Consider the following 16,358-nt stretch of genomic DNA (forward strand, 5'->3'; position numbering starts at 1 on the left):
TAAAAATAGTCACTGTGTTTACATGTGGTCTAAGTGGTCTTGTGGTATGACACTCGCTTTCGGATCGGAAGGTCCTATGTTCGAGCCTCACACTCGGCGCATAGTTGAGTCCTTGGAAAAGGCCCTTTATTCACATTCTCTCACCGTACTCAGGTGTAAAATGAATACCTGGCCGTTAACAGCGTTGTCTTTGTCCGAAAAATTGTAATATCGCCTAACAGGCGACATTTCCCGTCCTATGTTGCTGTTGACCAGGGACCCCTTGTAAAGCGCTTTGAGCACACACACACACACACAAAACACACACACACACACACACACACACACATATATATATATATATATATATATATATATATATATATATATATATATATATATGTATATATATAAAGCGACACCTACTAAATGTATTCAATGCTCGTTTTCTTTTTTCTGAGATCTGAGTGAGAGGTCGAGAGGGCCGATGGGTGAGGTATTGCACTTCCATCCGGGAGACTCGAGTTTGAGCCCTGTTCTAGGGAAACAAAATAGTTTAAGAAACGAAAAGGACGCAAGCCTTTAGATAGTCATCTCTGACATCTACACTTTCCTTCTTATTATTGACGTATCGATTTGACAACAAATTATCAAGTACTTACTTGGACTAATAAGTAAGTACTGAATACTGATATGGACTACCGCCCATCGCCAATTCCGCGGGAGATGAATATATTCCGTTTCAGTTTTACTTTGTCAGCGCAAACGCACAAAGTTTTCATATCTCCTCATTTTTATTGTAACAGACTGAGCTTAAAAACGTTAGCTCAACCGCGCGTTGCATATTATTCAATAAAAATGCCAGCAGAAGAACTTACTCCTGTACTTCAGTTTGCAAAACTTTCTGACAAGGCCACAACGCCGACAAGAGGATCAGAAAATGCAGCTGGTTATGATTTGTACAGGTGAGTTTTTTCCCCCTTCTACCACTACTACTACTACCCTTCCACTACTACTACTTCTACTACTAAAAATAATAATAAGTACGTTGTTGGTAATTGAAAATGTTCAGGCCAGCAGAGGCTGTACTGTGACTGTGACTTGCTTTTTATTAAGACTTTTTGAGTGATGGGTCTCAGAAAAAATTCTGTGGATTATTGCCTGGCATTTGGGAGGCCTTCCGAAAGCTCCTATATCCCCAGTATTCTTTTTTAAAAATAAAGTTCTAGTGGTAGCGGGTTTGGAAGGGGAAAAGTTTAAAAAAATAAAAGCCTCCCCCCTCCCAAACCCCCTACTACCAGAACTATCTCGAACATTATATAAAAAACGAAGTGACTATTCTCATCCCCCTAGTCTAGGATGCTAGTCTTCATAATAGTAGTCCGGGGGGGGGGGGGGGGGGGGGCTCTTTTTAGTGACATTGGCCGGAGTAAAAAACGACAACTGACTCGGCAAATTATTTTTGAGGGAGACATTCGAAAAGCTCCTACATCCCCGGTATTCATTCAATTTGTATTTTCACCATTGATCTTTTGTCAGGCATTTATTTATTCAATTTGTCATCATATAGAAGCATTTTAAAAACTCAGAACAAACCTGGATAGATTTGTGAAAGTTTAAAATTTCCTAATTTGACCAGTTTTGATTCCTGGCCGCCATTTTGACCTTGTGGCGGAGTTGTTTCCCTTTGTGGGAGCTTTCTGAAGGCCTCCCATTTTTGAAATGAGAAAAATCACACAAATTATAGTTATAAAAATGAAACTAAATATTTATTGGACATTGCAGCTAAGTTGAATTAGATTATCGCTAACAGTAACAGTTTAATTCAGATCCCTCCTTCCACTATGTGGCATGCCCAGTTTTGAGAGACTTGAATTAAATACGTTCACAAATGCACAAGAGCAGATAAAAGGCTGTAAAAGCCTACATAGATCTGGACGTATATCATATATCATTAAAAGTGCTGTGTGAAACTATGGAAGTCCTGCCATTACTTGGCTACGTCATGCTCGGTATCGTTCAGAAATTTTTGCCTCAATTGCATTGATTTTGTTAAGTTTACTGTTGTGACCACTTATGATAGGCAATAGGAATTGAATAATAAGGTCGACTCTATTTCTCTGAATATTCGGAGTAACCCCCATGGCTGTGCAGACTCACTCTTAACCCTATTCCACTCCATGGGGTGGTTTTACACCCCAGCCCTATGTTTTTCACCAATAACTTTTTTATATTTTGAGCTAGAGAGTTGAAATTTTATGTAATCGCTAATTGTTATATGACAATTGTGACCACAAAGTATCATTTATATCAGTATAATATATTTTGAGTTATATAGGTATAAAATGTCAGATACCCTATTCATATCCGATGGGGTGTAAAACCACCCCATGACAATAAAGAGAAAAAAATGGAACATTCCTATTTCAATCCTATGGGGTGGTTTTACACCCCATCCTGTCTAATAGAAAATATAAGACTACACCTATTCTAATCAAAGGGGGTGGTTGTACACCCCATCCTATGTATAGAGAAAACATGAGCAACTAAATCAAATACGTATATAAACAAGCAATAAACAGACAAGGATTTCATTAACCTATTTTGATAGTATTATATACATGTGTATACAAAACACACATGAAATAGAAAAACAATAACACAATAAGTAAAACTGAGACCATAATGAGTTTTATTTTTGAAAACCAAGTAAATTTTATTGAAATTAAATTTTATCTTTGGAACAAGTGAAATATAACACTGTGGCAACTTTTATTTTATTTTAATTTTTGATATGTATGATATACTACACGCATATCAGTTAATTTTTAAAAAAACATGAAACATGAATTAAATTTATTTCTTCTCGTAACCAACTGGAAGAAATGAGTTTCAAAATCAAAATTTAATAGGGTAACAACAAAAATATTTCTTGTGGTTTGATTTATGTCTGACTAAAGACAATTCAGAGGTGAAAGCAAAGCTTGATTCTGATTTTTTCAAATCCTTGCCATGTTTAAATTTCTCAGGAAGAAAACGTTTGACTCTACGAACTGTCCCAACTCCTGTCAATCCTTGCTTTCTGAGCCATAACAAAAGCTCTTTGTCCGTGATAAAATTATCAAAAGTAATATTTCTACCACTTTTGCAATATGGCATAGCTAATTCCTTGACAGTTTCTCTTCCTAAATTTGTCCTCCTTTCTCCATATTTTCCAATATAGGAAATTGCTTTCAGTGGATAAGCAGTCTTAGAATCACATATCCAGAATATTTTCAATCCATACTTATCCGGTTTGCTGGGTAAATATTGAAGAAACTTGACTCTCCCCCTCCATGGGATTAATTGCCTATCCACTGTAAGGTTCATGTCTGGAGTATATATCTTAGAAAGTTGATTGTTTATGGTATCAAAAAGGTCCCTGATTGGCGCAAAAACATCCCTGGCCCTTCTGACTGTTCGAGAAGTCCTGTCGTCAAACCTTAGAGCATTTGTTAGGTTCAGAAAACGCGTCATTGTCATTGTTGCTCTTTCCACAGGGTCTGCTGCAATGCCGCTCCGTATTCTTGCCACATTGACCAGGTTCAAATTTCTTGCTCCCAAATGGTAATATAATCCAAGCAAAGCCATGATTTCTATACCGTCTGTCTTCACCCACATGTCACCCTGGCATCTCATCCCCTCCAAATTTGTAAATCTAACAATGCTAGAAATGACCAGTGGTGTAAAAAAAGTAAAAACTGATAGCGGGTCAACAACACATTTGATGTTAACATTCCTTACATTGAGATTTGACCTGTCTAAAAACATTACATTGCCTTTGCCTAAAGTTTTGGACAACAGGCTCTTCAGACCATACTGTTCCATCATTTGAAGTTAAAGTTTGAGCTACTCCAGTTGGTAACGTTGTCAAAGTTGCATCTTCTTGAATATCCTCATCTCTGTCCTCAACTTCATCAACTAGCATTTCGGGATCTGAATCGTCTAGAATGGATGCAACTTCATCACCTTGGCTGCTGCCATAATCTAAAACGTCTCCATCATCCTCATCACCATCCTCTTCTAGATCATTCAGGGTTTGTACAATGGCATCTGAAACATGAGATATCAAATAGGTGAAAAAAAAACATTTTTTTCCTTTCAAGTTATTGAGTAGGTACAACATATAAGACTATTATACTCTTGCAATAAAATTGAGCAGCTTCTCTCTTTTCTGAAGAAAGATCTCATATGATATTAAACATAAAAAATGCTTTTGGAGTCCAGCTAAAAATTGTACAGTAGATAAGCTCCTCAAACCAAAGACAAACACACAGTTATTTTATCAGCTCCCTGCCAGACGTGGCATATTCTAGGAAAAGTGATACGGCTGGCTGGCCTGGTGTCTGTCAACACTTACTGGCTAAGATTTGTGCTACACTGCATGTCTGAGTCTGATTCGCACAAATAATTGTCAAAGTAGTGCAGTATCTTTATGTGACCTATAGTAGTTGAAAGAGAGGTTAACCCTAACAAAACAAAACAAGCAAGAATAGATTCAGAATAAGGGACTTACCTGATGTAGGGTTGGAACTTTATTCTAAGAGTGATGGATCTGAAAGATGAACTGGCTGGAGATCAATAAAGTCTGAACTGTTTTCATCAGTTGTTGAGGTCACTTGAAATGCTCGAAAAACATTCCTATTTGCATCCGCCGCCATTTTCACTTCGTTTTGATTTTATTGTAATGAATGAATCAAATTAATACTCAAAACAAAATAGAACAACCTTAGGAACAGGGAGATAGGAGCATCTGCTCTATGTTGTAATTATTGTAACAGGAACATGTGACAAACAGGAAGGGGAAGAAATGAAAAAGTTGGGTCAGAGTCATGGTGTGGAAAATGTAAAAAATAAAAATAGAACAAGCTGTGAAACAAAACTCTATTTCATTATCTCTATTCTTTGCACTAATTATGGTAAAAACTGGCGGCATGAATAATAATAATAATAATAATAATAATAATAAAAGCAATAATAATAATAGTTCTTTTCATATTTTCCTATATTAACTTAGGGGTGCAAAACCACCCCATTGGATAAGAATAGGGTAAAAAGCTTTTTTCCTACCATTTGACTAGGGGTGTAAAACCACCCCAATGGAAAAGAATAGGGTAACTCACATTTTTTCTTATCATTGGAATAGGGGTGTAAATCCACCCCATGGTGTATGAATAGGACTATGAAAATTGGGAGTGGAATAGGGTTAACTAGGTGACTTGTGTGCTGGCTATTTTATTCCTCTGTTCACAATGTTTCTATGGGTTACGAACACAACATCGTTGCAAAAATAAATTCTCAGAGTGGACAGGGAATTCTCGTTGAATCGTCAAGCTCGTGCTATCACAAATACTCCATTGGTGCAGCGACTTTGCATCAGGGCTGTGCTTATTGATTATTGCGCTGCAAGTAAAGTCCACATAAATTCTTGCTGTCAGATTATTCTAGTCTCCCACTTACAATTTTTTGATTTGTTAATTATTCATAAGTTTTCATCTATTTTCAGTGCTGTGGAATGTGTTGTGCCTGCAAAGGGTAAAGCCCTTGTCCCTACAGACATCCAAATCGCTGTCCCAGACGGCTGTTATGGAAGGGTTGCTCCTCGATCTGGTTTAGCAGTCAAGAATTTTATCGATGTCGGAGCTGGTGTTGTCGACCACGACTACAGGGGAAATGTTGGTGTCGTCATGTTTAATTTTTCTGATAAAGACTTCCAAGTGAACCATGGTGACAGAATTGCCCAGCTCATCTGTGAAAGGATTTTTTGTCCTGAATTACAAGAGTTGCCCACCCTTTCCACGACAAAGAGAGGCGATAAGGGATACGGTTCCACTGGTGTAAATTAGTATGATTGACATTCCAGACAATTGGCTTTAATTTGTCAATTTGTATGATTGACATTCAAGATTTTTTTGTTGCATTTGGGAATAACATGTTGTGTTTGAAATTTCTGAAGAAAAAATACAAAACAAAACAAAAGCCAGTATCTCCACGAAATCCTTACATCAGATATTTTTTAAAGTTCTGGTCAATGTAACAGAAAAAGACTCCCTCCCATTTATAAAAAAAGCCTGAAATAGTTGATGAAATGTTCTAGCCTGATCATTTTGACTCAAGTTGGAAAGTTCAATTTTTTCTTGAACAGCCAATGGAGGTCTATTTTGAATGGATTTGTTTATATTATATGGAAAGAATAATATTGTTTTCTTTGAAAATATCAAAGTGAAAATAACTTGATGTGTGATCCAAGAAAATGTTCTACTTTCTCCAGATGGAGATAGCTCATGTGATGAAAAGTATTCTTATGGCTTTCTTGTATTGCTTTTTTATCATTGTGTTAGAGATACGTAATTTGTACGAATTTTCATATCCAGTACGCAAAATGATAGTTTCCGTACACAAAAATAAAAAAAAGAATAATTTTTTTTGGTTTCAGAATAATATGCGTTTGTTTTCATATTTCATAAACGAGGAGTACTTAAGACGGAAGAATCAATGCCATCATGTCTTATGTGATCTGGAAGGTCCCAGGTTCGAGCCTTGCTTCAGGCACTTTCCTTGGGCAAGATTATTAACCCCCAATTTGCTCACTTGGACAACATGGGTGATTCCTGTTGACATCAGACATCTTGTTTGATGAATTATCGATATTCCTTCGTGGAATGCCTAGGCGACGATATCTTAGGATGTTGTGGCGGAAGGGCATAATTTTTAATTATCTTCACTCACTTTAAGAGCTGATGCTGCTATTTGTAAATGTTGCCTTTTACTTTTTATTTCTTTTTCCTTTTGAATTTTTAGTCAAATTCTCTTTATTCTTATTCTTGAAATATATCGACTGAGCGTCCCTAATAATTTTTTTTTTTAGTTTGGATACATTTTGTAAGCTTTTGAGTGTATTCATCTTGGGTGGATTATGTCTGCTGATTTCTTTCTACATGGATTGCACCATTTTCAGATCCATTGTTTAGCCAAAAATGTTAATAAGGGAATGGATGGTTTGGTGGGAGTTTTCTCGAGTTTTCATTGTCTTAAATTTCTCGTAATCATTGTCATTTTTATGGAGAGAAAAATAAAGTGAGTAAATGTGACTCATATAATATAAGGGAACAACACAAAATATTAGTCACATCTACTCACTTTATTTTTATCTCCATTTTACTGGCTCATTTAGGCACCTCTAGCTTTTGTCATTTTTAGTTGTACCAAATTTGTGAGGCTTTTTTGTTTTAATTTTTTTTTGGGGAAAAAAAATAAATTAAACTGTCATTTAAAACATTAAAACATGACTTTACTTTTAATTTTTTATTAATTCTATTGTTCCCCGTCCTTGTGAGTTTGTTGAGAAATACAAAAACTGTTGATGTAGTTGTATTTTAGCTCTGGTATGTTTAATTTATTAAGTCAAATTGCTGGGTGGGGATCCTGACCTCCCATAGTGGGCAGGGAGGTACATACTGTGTCTTCTATACCCTTATATCTGTTTTCCAACATGCTTTCTGCCTTTGTCTTGGAATGAGATTGCTTGGTTTTTTCCTGGCCCTGGTCGGAGTCCTGGCTGGGAGGGAAACAGTCAAATGCATAGTTATGGTTTTGGGAGATGATATTTTTTTCCTTGTAAATCATCTCTCTGTTATGTATTATTATTTTTATTTTGAATGTATAATGTAAGCATTTGAGTGTGTTCCTCTTTGTTGGATTTTGTGCTTGTGTCTGGATGAGACTTGTAGGTGATTTCAAACTAAGTACATTGGTGGTATGCTCTTAGAATCTACATCTGATCCCTATTTGTTCCTAGTTCCCCTTTGTCTTACTTTTTCTTGGGTGCTTTAATTGTAATTCTAGAACTTTTTACTATCCCATTTTCTTCCTTTTTACTGGCGCTGATATAACCTAAATGTGTTGCAAGCACCGTAAAACCCTTAAAAACAAAACAAGTCAAATTGGGCATTAATTTCAGGTTTGAACTTGTCAGCAATGTGGACAGACAATGAACTGGACATGAAATGGGTCCATACGTCCGATTACAAAAAAAAAATCAAATTAAATAAAATAAAAACCTATGACATTAACTTAAACCTATTGTTTTTAAATTTTTTCCCTTCCTTTTAAGCATCCAGCACCCTACAAATGCACCTTCACTGATTTTCAGGGAGGTCAGTTTTTGCTGCCTTTTTTCCTTTGCGAAGTTGCTTTTTGTCTTTGTATCGACCTGGAATGCATGAGATTGTTTGGTTTTGTCGCGGTCCTAACAGTCAGTAACAGAGACCTTGGAAATCATTTTCTTTGTTATGACATATTATAATATTATTGTTATGATGATGATGATTATTATTATTATTTTGTTTTGAATATTATTTTGTAAACAATCTAGATTTTTGAAAGAGAAAAAATTCACAATATAATATTGTAAGGCAAACAGCTGATGGAGCAGAGCCCTCCACGACCCATTGAGCCTTTCACGGAGGGCTCAAACTCAACCCTAGCCAGGGCTTACCGTGGCCTTCGTAAAGTTATGGCCTGACACTGACCAAAAATGACGTCAAAATGCCAGTCTTTTGCCACAAAAGAAAACAAATCGTGAGTTGTAATCAATAGTTCAACCAATGGGACCACTTGTTTCCATGAGCTCTACTAACGACAACTCACTCGGTGGTGCAAAAACCAAATAATGACGTCAAACTGCCAGTCCTTTTGGATTTCAGTGTCAGGCTATATATAACAACGATGGCTACCGGTCTTACCAACTTGTGGCAATAAATGAAGTGTGAGATTTTCATCAAGTGATTGGCAAATCTTCACCTCAGTCTAGTAGCATCACCGTTACTTTCTCTTGGAGGAAAATGGAGGGGGCTTTGTACCACTCGGTGGCCCTGATAGCTCAATTGGTAGGGCACTCGCTTCACAATCATTTCAAAGGGACCAAGATCGATCCCAGGTGCAGTTGAGATTTTTTAAATCTGACCCCTCTGTCCATCCAGCAGTGATTGGGAAGCTGGGTCCATTAGATCTGATGGAAAGTACTTTGCATTAGACTAGTGTCCTATCCCAAGGGTAGCAAGCAATTGCTATTGTTGGTTTCATGCTATAGAAACCGGGATAAACTCCAGCTCGATGGCCCTAGTGGCTCTGAATCTGAAGGACGACTTTGTACCACTCGTGAAGGTGACTCCCTGGCAGGTAGGCTGGAATTTTCTTCCAGTTCCCTCTTTGTAGTGGGCAGGAGGTCACTTACTGTGTCTTTTGTATCTCCATAACTGTAAAATCAACGCCAGTAAAAAGGAACAAAATGGGTAGTAAAAAGTTCTAGAATTCCAATTAAAGCATCCAAGAAAAAGGCTGACAAAGGGGAATTGTTCAAATAGGGAACAGATGTAGATTCCAAGAGCACACTATCAAAGTACTTGGTGAGATCATAAAAAGTCTCATCCATCGACAGCACAGGTCCACACTAAGAGTAAGAGGAACACACTCAAGTTTACAAATCATATATAATATGTAAACAAAACATAATACAGTACATAACAGATGATTTACAAGGGAAAAAAAATATCATCTCCCAAAACTATAACTATACATTCGACTGTTTCCTTCCCAGCCAGGACAAAACCAAGTAATCTCATTCCAACACAAAGACAGACAGCGAGTTGGAAAACAAATATAGAGGGATAGAGTTAGAAGACACAGCAAGTGCCTCCCTGCCCACTATAGGAGGTCAGGAACCCCACCCAGTTACAGTTGTTGAAAAGTCCTAAAAGTGTCGCATCTGCTGTAAAACGTTTAAAAACAAAATTATTTTCTGACAGACATCACTGTTCCCGGCCAGATGCTTCTTTTAGTTTTTACATCAAGTGTGGTCAGAAAATGTGGATTAACCCTCTCCTTACCAGACAATATCAAGATTTTACCCAAAATTTCACACCCAACTAACACAAAATAGAGTTTTTATCACTCAAAAAAAAAAAAAAAAAGTTCTTGCGATAAATATATTTTTTTAGCAAAGCATGCTCTCCAACCTACTGTTCATTTTCTTTCAATGTTATGATGTGCTAGAGAAATTTGAATAAGAAAAATGTTGGTTGTATCGTATCGAATGTGACGATTTTCCTATAGTAGTTGGTAAGGAGAGGGTTAATAGAAATATTAGCTTTTCCCAGAGTCCACTTTGTGCTGCTTATATAAACATACCACAGGACTCGAACTCGAATCATGACCTACAGGTCACTAATCGGATGTCAAGCTGCACAAAATTAATCAGTGCTGATGGTGACCAAAAGTGAAAAAGTAGGAAAATGTTGAACGATTGCCTCTAAGCCCCATTTTTACTGCACTAAACCCCACTTTTAGAGCAATTGAGATGATAGACTATCATTGATACTCCTGTTCCACCACAAGTATTAAAAGGAGGAAATTCCTCCTCTGGACTCCAAAACCACGGATTTCTGCGGATCCGAAAACCATCAGCACTGATTAATAATCGTACAGTCAATTAAAAAAAACAAAACAAATATCTACTAAATGTGCTCAAAGTGCTTTACAAATGGTCCCAAGCTAACAGCAACACTGGGCATGTAGGACGAGACCAACACCTCTGAGGAGATATTACAATTTTTTTCCGAAAGAGACAATGCTGTTAACGAGGACAGTGACAGAATGCGAGTAAAGAGCCAAGGACTCTGTGCCACTCAGAGCAGGTCTCGAACCCTGGACCTTCCAATCGGATGGCGAGTGTCAAACCACATAATTTTTTTTTTTTTAAGGGTTTTACGATGCTTTCAACACATTTAGGTCCTATCAGCGCCAGTAAAAAGGAAGAAAATTGGATAGTGAAAAGATTCTAGACGTACGATTAAAAGGAATGGGGAATGGTTCAAATAGGGAGCAGATGTAGATTCCAAGAGCACACTATCAGTGTAGCCTACTTAGTTTGAGATCACCTAAAAGTCTCAAGCAGACACCAGCACAAGATTCAACTAAACAGTAGGAGAGATGACTTTTTTTTTTCATTGTAAGTCATCTCCCAAAACTATAATTATAATTATACATTTGACTGTGTCCCTCCCAGCCAGGGTCAGGACAAAACTAAGTTCTCATTCCAGAACAGACAGAAAGCATGTCCCTCATCCATAGAACTAGAACATGTTCTATTGACAACATATAACCGCTTTTTTCCCCCTTCTCTTTCTTATATTCCTTATCAAAGAGAAAAAGGCAAGATTTCAAATTCCTTATAATTTATTTTAAATGTATGTGATGATAATGTATTATATATATATAAATTGTCACAATAATAATAATAGTTCAATATTATACGTACATAAGGCATGGCTGATATGTGTGACAATCTTTTCTATAATGTTTTTTTTATTATTAGAATTCAATATACACTATATGGTCTTATTGTACAGAGGGTTTTTCTATCGTTTTCTTTTTCAAACATTAAAAAGTTAAATACAAATACAAAGAGCTTTGTCAGAATTTTCAATTGCAATCACAACAGAAAAACTGAAACATTGAAAGAAAAAGAAAATAATAATTGTGATGATAAAAGTAAAAATAAAAGACTATGATATGAAAAATACAACACAAAACACTAGATAACTATTATTTTCGCTTCTTTCAATTTCAACAAATGCAAAAACATTCTGGTGTTCAACCATGGGGATGAGCATGAACACAACAGATTTAGAAATATTCGAGCGAAGATTATCAAACTACTTCAGCCTAAACACCAACAATGGCTGTACTGTCAAATTCAACCACGCAACGCTTTGCCTCTCCACCCTCGAATACAAATACATACTCAAGAATTAAGTCTACTTTGACTTCGACTCGTAACATTCAGATTCAGATTAATTTTATTTCTTCATTGCATTGTAAAATGGCTGCCTGTCTAATGCAATCTCTATCATTAATAAACGTCTATAATTTCATTAGTAAAATAAATGGAGTAAAAATGACTATTACTAAAGATATACAAAACAAAGTAAACGATGTGTTGGCTTTTGGCCTTCTTCAGATGAATGCCGAAACGTCGTTTACTTTGTTTTGTATCTTTAATTTTAATAATAGTCATTTTTTACTCCCTTTATTTTACTAGACATTTTATTTTATTGACTCCTTTAGGCACTGCTCTATTTTGGTATAATTTCATTCACTGTTCAGACCTCTATTTATAAAATGCCTGTACTAGTTTCAACATTTTCACATATTTATATAATCAATGCCCTTTCTTTCAATACAAATGAGATAATAAGTCTCTTTGTCACAGGATTATATGTTGTAAACTGACTAAACGGCCTTTGACTTTTACTACATTAATTAATCACATAACTGATTTTAACGTCTCTAGCAACAAAGTTGTATTACTATTGAATTGTATACACTCCAATCAAACTACTCGGGAAGCATGGTACCCTAAACTAAAAAGTCACATTCAATGAATAAGTTGAAACACGGCAACAAACAGTGACAAAACTAGAGAGTCTGAAACTGAAAGATCAGCTGGAATCGGATTTGAATAACAAACAATTGACGGAATGGAATGTTGTTAGTGTTTGGATTAAAGGTTGTGAAAATGGAAGGAAGGAGGAAATATTTGAAGAATACCCCTACTTGGAATGTTGACAACAACAGAGTTAGGTCAAGGTCATATCAGCGCCAGTAAAATGGAAGGACATGGGATAGTCGAATTCTGGAATTACAATTAAAGCATCCAAGAAAAAGTAAGACAAAGGGGAATTGGTTGAAATATGGAACGGATGTAGACTTCAGGAGCATCAATGTACTTGGTTTGAAATCACCTAAAAGTCTCATCCAGACACAAGCACAAATCCAACAAAGAGGAATACACTCAAATGCTTACATTATACACTAAAAATAACAAATATAATAATAATACAGAATAACAGAGAGATGATTTACAAGGAAAAAAATATCATCTCCCAAACCATAACTTTACATTCGACTGTTTCCCTCCCAGCCAAGGAAGCTCGGCCAGAGTCAGGACAAAACTAAGTAATCTCATTCCAAGACAACGACAGGAGACAATTGGAAAACTGGTATGGGGGGATAGAAGACACAGAATGTATCTCCCTGCCCACTATGGGAGGTCAGGAACCCCGCCCAGAGATACCATCCAGCGCATCTGACAGAAAGAAAATGCCACAATAACAATGTTTCATGCTTTCTCCTTCGTGGATGATATTTTTTTAAAAACTCAACATTTGAACAATATTATACTTTATATCTATCTATATGTTATAATCTAAATATAAATAATATATATTCCACAACCAATCTTCTTCTTCCATCGTTCTAAATGCATTGAAAAACTTACACTAAATTACAATTAATTAAAGTTTTGAGTATAATGGTGTGAACTAAACAACGTAACATACAGTACGGGTCATGTGATATGATATATTATGGAAATTGTAATCATAACAATCCAGACTTTATATAATATATACACAGATGGGAGTATATATATATATATATATATATATATATATATATATATATATATATATATATATATATATATATATATATATATATATATATATATATATATATATATATAAAGTACTTTATATTTAATATATTATAGGTGAGAAAAATATTTTTCTTTATTGCTTCAACTACAGGGAGATCAATGGTGCTCGTTTAAAATACCACCAGTATCAGAGGAAAGAAAAGAAGAAAAAAAAAGATGATTCGACAGTTGGTAGTAGTATATTATATATATTATATGTGGTCCCTTAAACCCATTGTAATCCTAGTTTCTATTGACGTTACATGAAATTGAAATGAGACGAAATTTCTAAAAAAATGATCAGAACAGATTTACCACCTGCTGACCATTTTTAAGGATCATCTAAATACAATATTTGTAAAATATTATTGTATTGTATTGTATTATTAATTTCTAACCTTTAAATTATGAACTTAAGAACAGCAACATGTTTAAATTATAATGTGTAATAATTCTTCAAAATAAAATTACAAGACAATTTCATGCACACATTAGTTGTTTTACCCAGAATTCCGGACTCACCCATTCGTTCATAACCATGAGATCAAGAAATGTAGCTGGTGCATCCATATGTCAACAAATGTTCTCTTTTCAATATAAATATAATAATAATAATCAATACGCAGAGGGAAAAAAATAAAACAAAACTACAGTTATAATAATTTGGGTAATAAAAATGATATGATAATATTCAGTATTCAGGTTTGTGTAATGTGTAAATGTTAAACTCAGTAATGTGAGTGTGTAAATTCAGCAACCTTGGTAGTGTGTGTGTGTGTGTGTGTCACTCGGATAATATGTCCAGTTTCAGTTTCATAAGATAACGTACCAGAGTTTAACCCTCTCCTCACTAACCATTTTCAGGATTTTCCCCAAAACTTCACACCCAACTAACACAAAAATATATTTTTTATCACTCAAACACAATAGAAGTAATATTCTTGCGATACATTATTTCTTTAGCAAAACATGCTCTACAACCGACTGTTCATTTTCTTTAAATTTTATGATGTACGAAAGAAATTTGAATAATAAAAATGTTGGTTGTATCGTAACGAATGTAACGATTTCCTCTAATTGGTAAGGAGAGGGTTAAGCCATAGTCGTGGCATTGTCCCCATCCTGATTTGGAAGCAGACGTCAAATTCAATGACGGTGGCTGTTATGGGAGAAAAATGCTTTGCATTGCTTGTTTTAAAAATTGTCTTTTGTGGAGAAAGCCTGAGACTGAGATATATTGTACCTGGTATGTTTTTAAAAAAAAGTCTGACAGAAATTCCATATTTTTAGATTTAGACCATGGCTATAAACGTGTATATGTTTAAAATATTAATGTGATATTTGTTTTTATAAAATACGATTCTTCTTTGAAAACTAAACTATGATGCACAAACTTCATGGCAGTTCAAATAATATATACTCAAACTTTTAAAAAAAGTATTCATAAAATACGCTATCTTTAAAAATCCCTCCTAATTATCAATGAATATTTTTTGAAAATTTTTTATTTCATTATTTTTTGTCATCATCGACTTCGTGTTTTTTTCATTTTGTGAGATTAAAATTCATTCGGATATTGGTCATGAAGGGTTTCTTAATTGCGCTCAATTTAAATGATACTAACACAAACACACCCACACACTAACAAACACAAACACACATGCATTCATACATTGGATACAATGGTATAACTTTATATTTTTAACACTGAACACTTGTATGTTTGGTGTATATCAATTACCCTTTGTAATGCTAACATTAATGAATGTAACGTTTGCAAACATCAAAATTCATAAATAAATCTTTAACAGTTAACATAATGCATCCTGATATTGCTTTAAAAATGCACAAGGTCAGAATATTGTTATGATACAAACAGAAAATTTCATTAAATTCTCACTCACTACCCAAGGGGAAAAAAAAGGTATCGAAAAGCTCTATCCTAAATCAAATATCTTTTTCTCCTCTCAAACAAATTCTTATCATTAAAAATATTCATTTTCCTATTATTATCCAATTCTTTATCCCCAAAAGCACTGGCCACAATCTCTATCCCTATAGATAAAAATGGAGCATTACTTAAAAATATGAGACTGAGACGACTTGAGAACAAAACAAAACATCATAGTTATAGGGTTTTTAAAAATACTAAATATGAAACACAAAAGAACAAAACAAAACATCATAGTTATAGGGTTTTTAAAAATATTAAATATGAAAAACAAACAAACAAACAATTCATAATGGCAACACCCCTCGCATAGTACAGTGGAACCCTGTTAAATCCAACACCTCCACACCAGAGAGAGAGAGAGATTGGTTGACTTTAAGCAAGGCTGACTTTATATCCATTATCAATGGAATACGATTAGATCAAGAACAGAAAATAATTTGAGATTGACGAGAGGCGATGACTTTAAGCAAAAGTTGACTTTAAGAGTGTTTACACTAGACTTTAAAGAGTGTTTACACTAGACTTTAAGAGTGTTTACACTAGACTTTAAGAGTGTTTACACTATACCGATTCCACTGTAAACCCTAATTATTCAATTATGATGAAGATGCTTAGTTTTATTTTGAAAAACAAATTCATCAAAGCTTGCCAGACTTTTAAGTGAAATTGAAAAAAGCACCAGGAAAAAGTTTTAAAAAGTGAGATTATATTTTACGACTGATAATTACAATTACAGGTACATGAAACAGAACTGGTAAGTGGCAGCCGACCGACAACATTTGTCTGATAATTTTTCACAGAACTTACACTTACAGCATCTGTTTTAACTCTCTCGAGTTCATGTTAATG

The 16,358-nt window shown here is 34.9% G+C and overlaps 1 protein-coding gene across 1 annotated transcript; it reads left to right on the forward strand.

Annotated features, from left to right (window-relative positions):
• The first annotated feature begins 690 nt into the window (after positions 1-690).
• On the forward strand, positions 691-7,302 carry LOC144959120 (uncharacterized). Its single transcript, XM_078891547.1, has 2 exons — positions 691-944; positions 5,525-7,302. Exons 1-2 carry the CDS (start codon positions 706-708, stop codon positions 5,862-5,864), a joined length of 579 nt encoding a protein of 192 aa, XP_078747673.1. The 5' UTR covers positions 691-705; the 3' UTR covers positions 5,865-7,302.
• The last annotated feature ends 9,056 nt before the right edge of the window (positions 7,303-16,358 follow it).

The sequence above is a fragment of the Berghia stephanieae genome, chromosome 13 (assembly GCF_034508935.2).
Source record: "Berghia stephanieae isolate SIO BIC M18660-M18661 chromosome 13, UCSD_Bste_1.3, whole genome shotgun sequence".
NCBI lineage: Eukaryota > Metazoa > Mollusca > Gastropoda > Nudibranchia > Aeolidiidae > Berghia > Berghia stephanieae.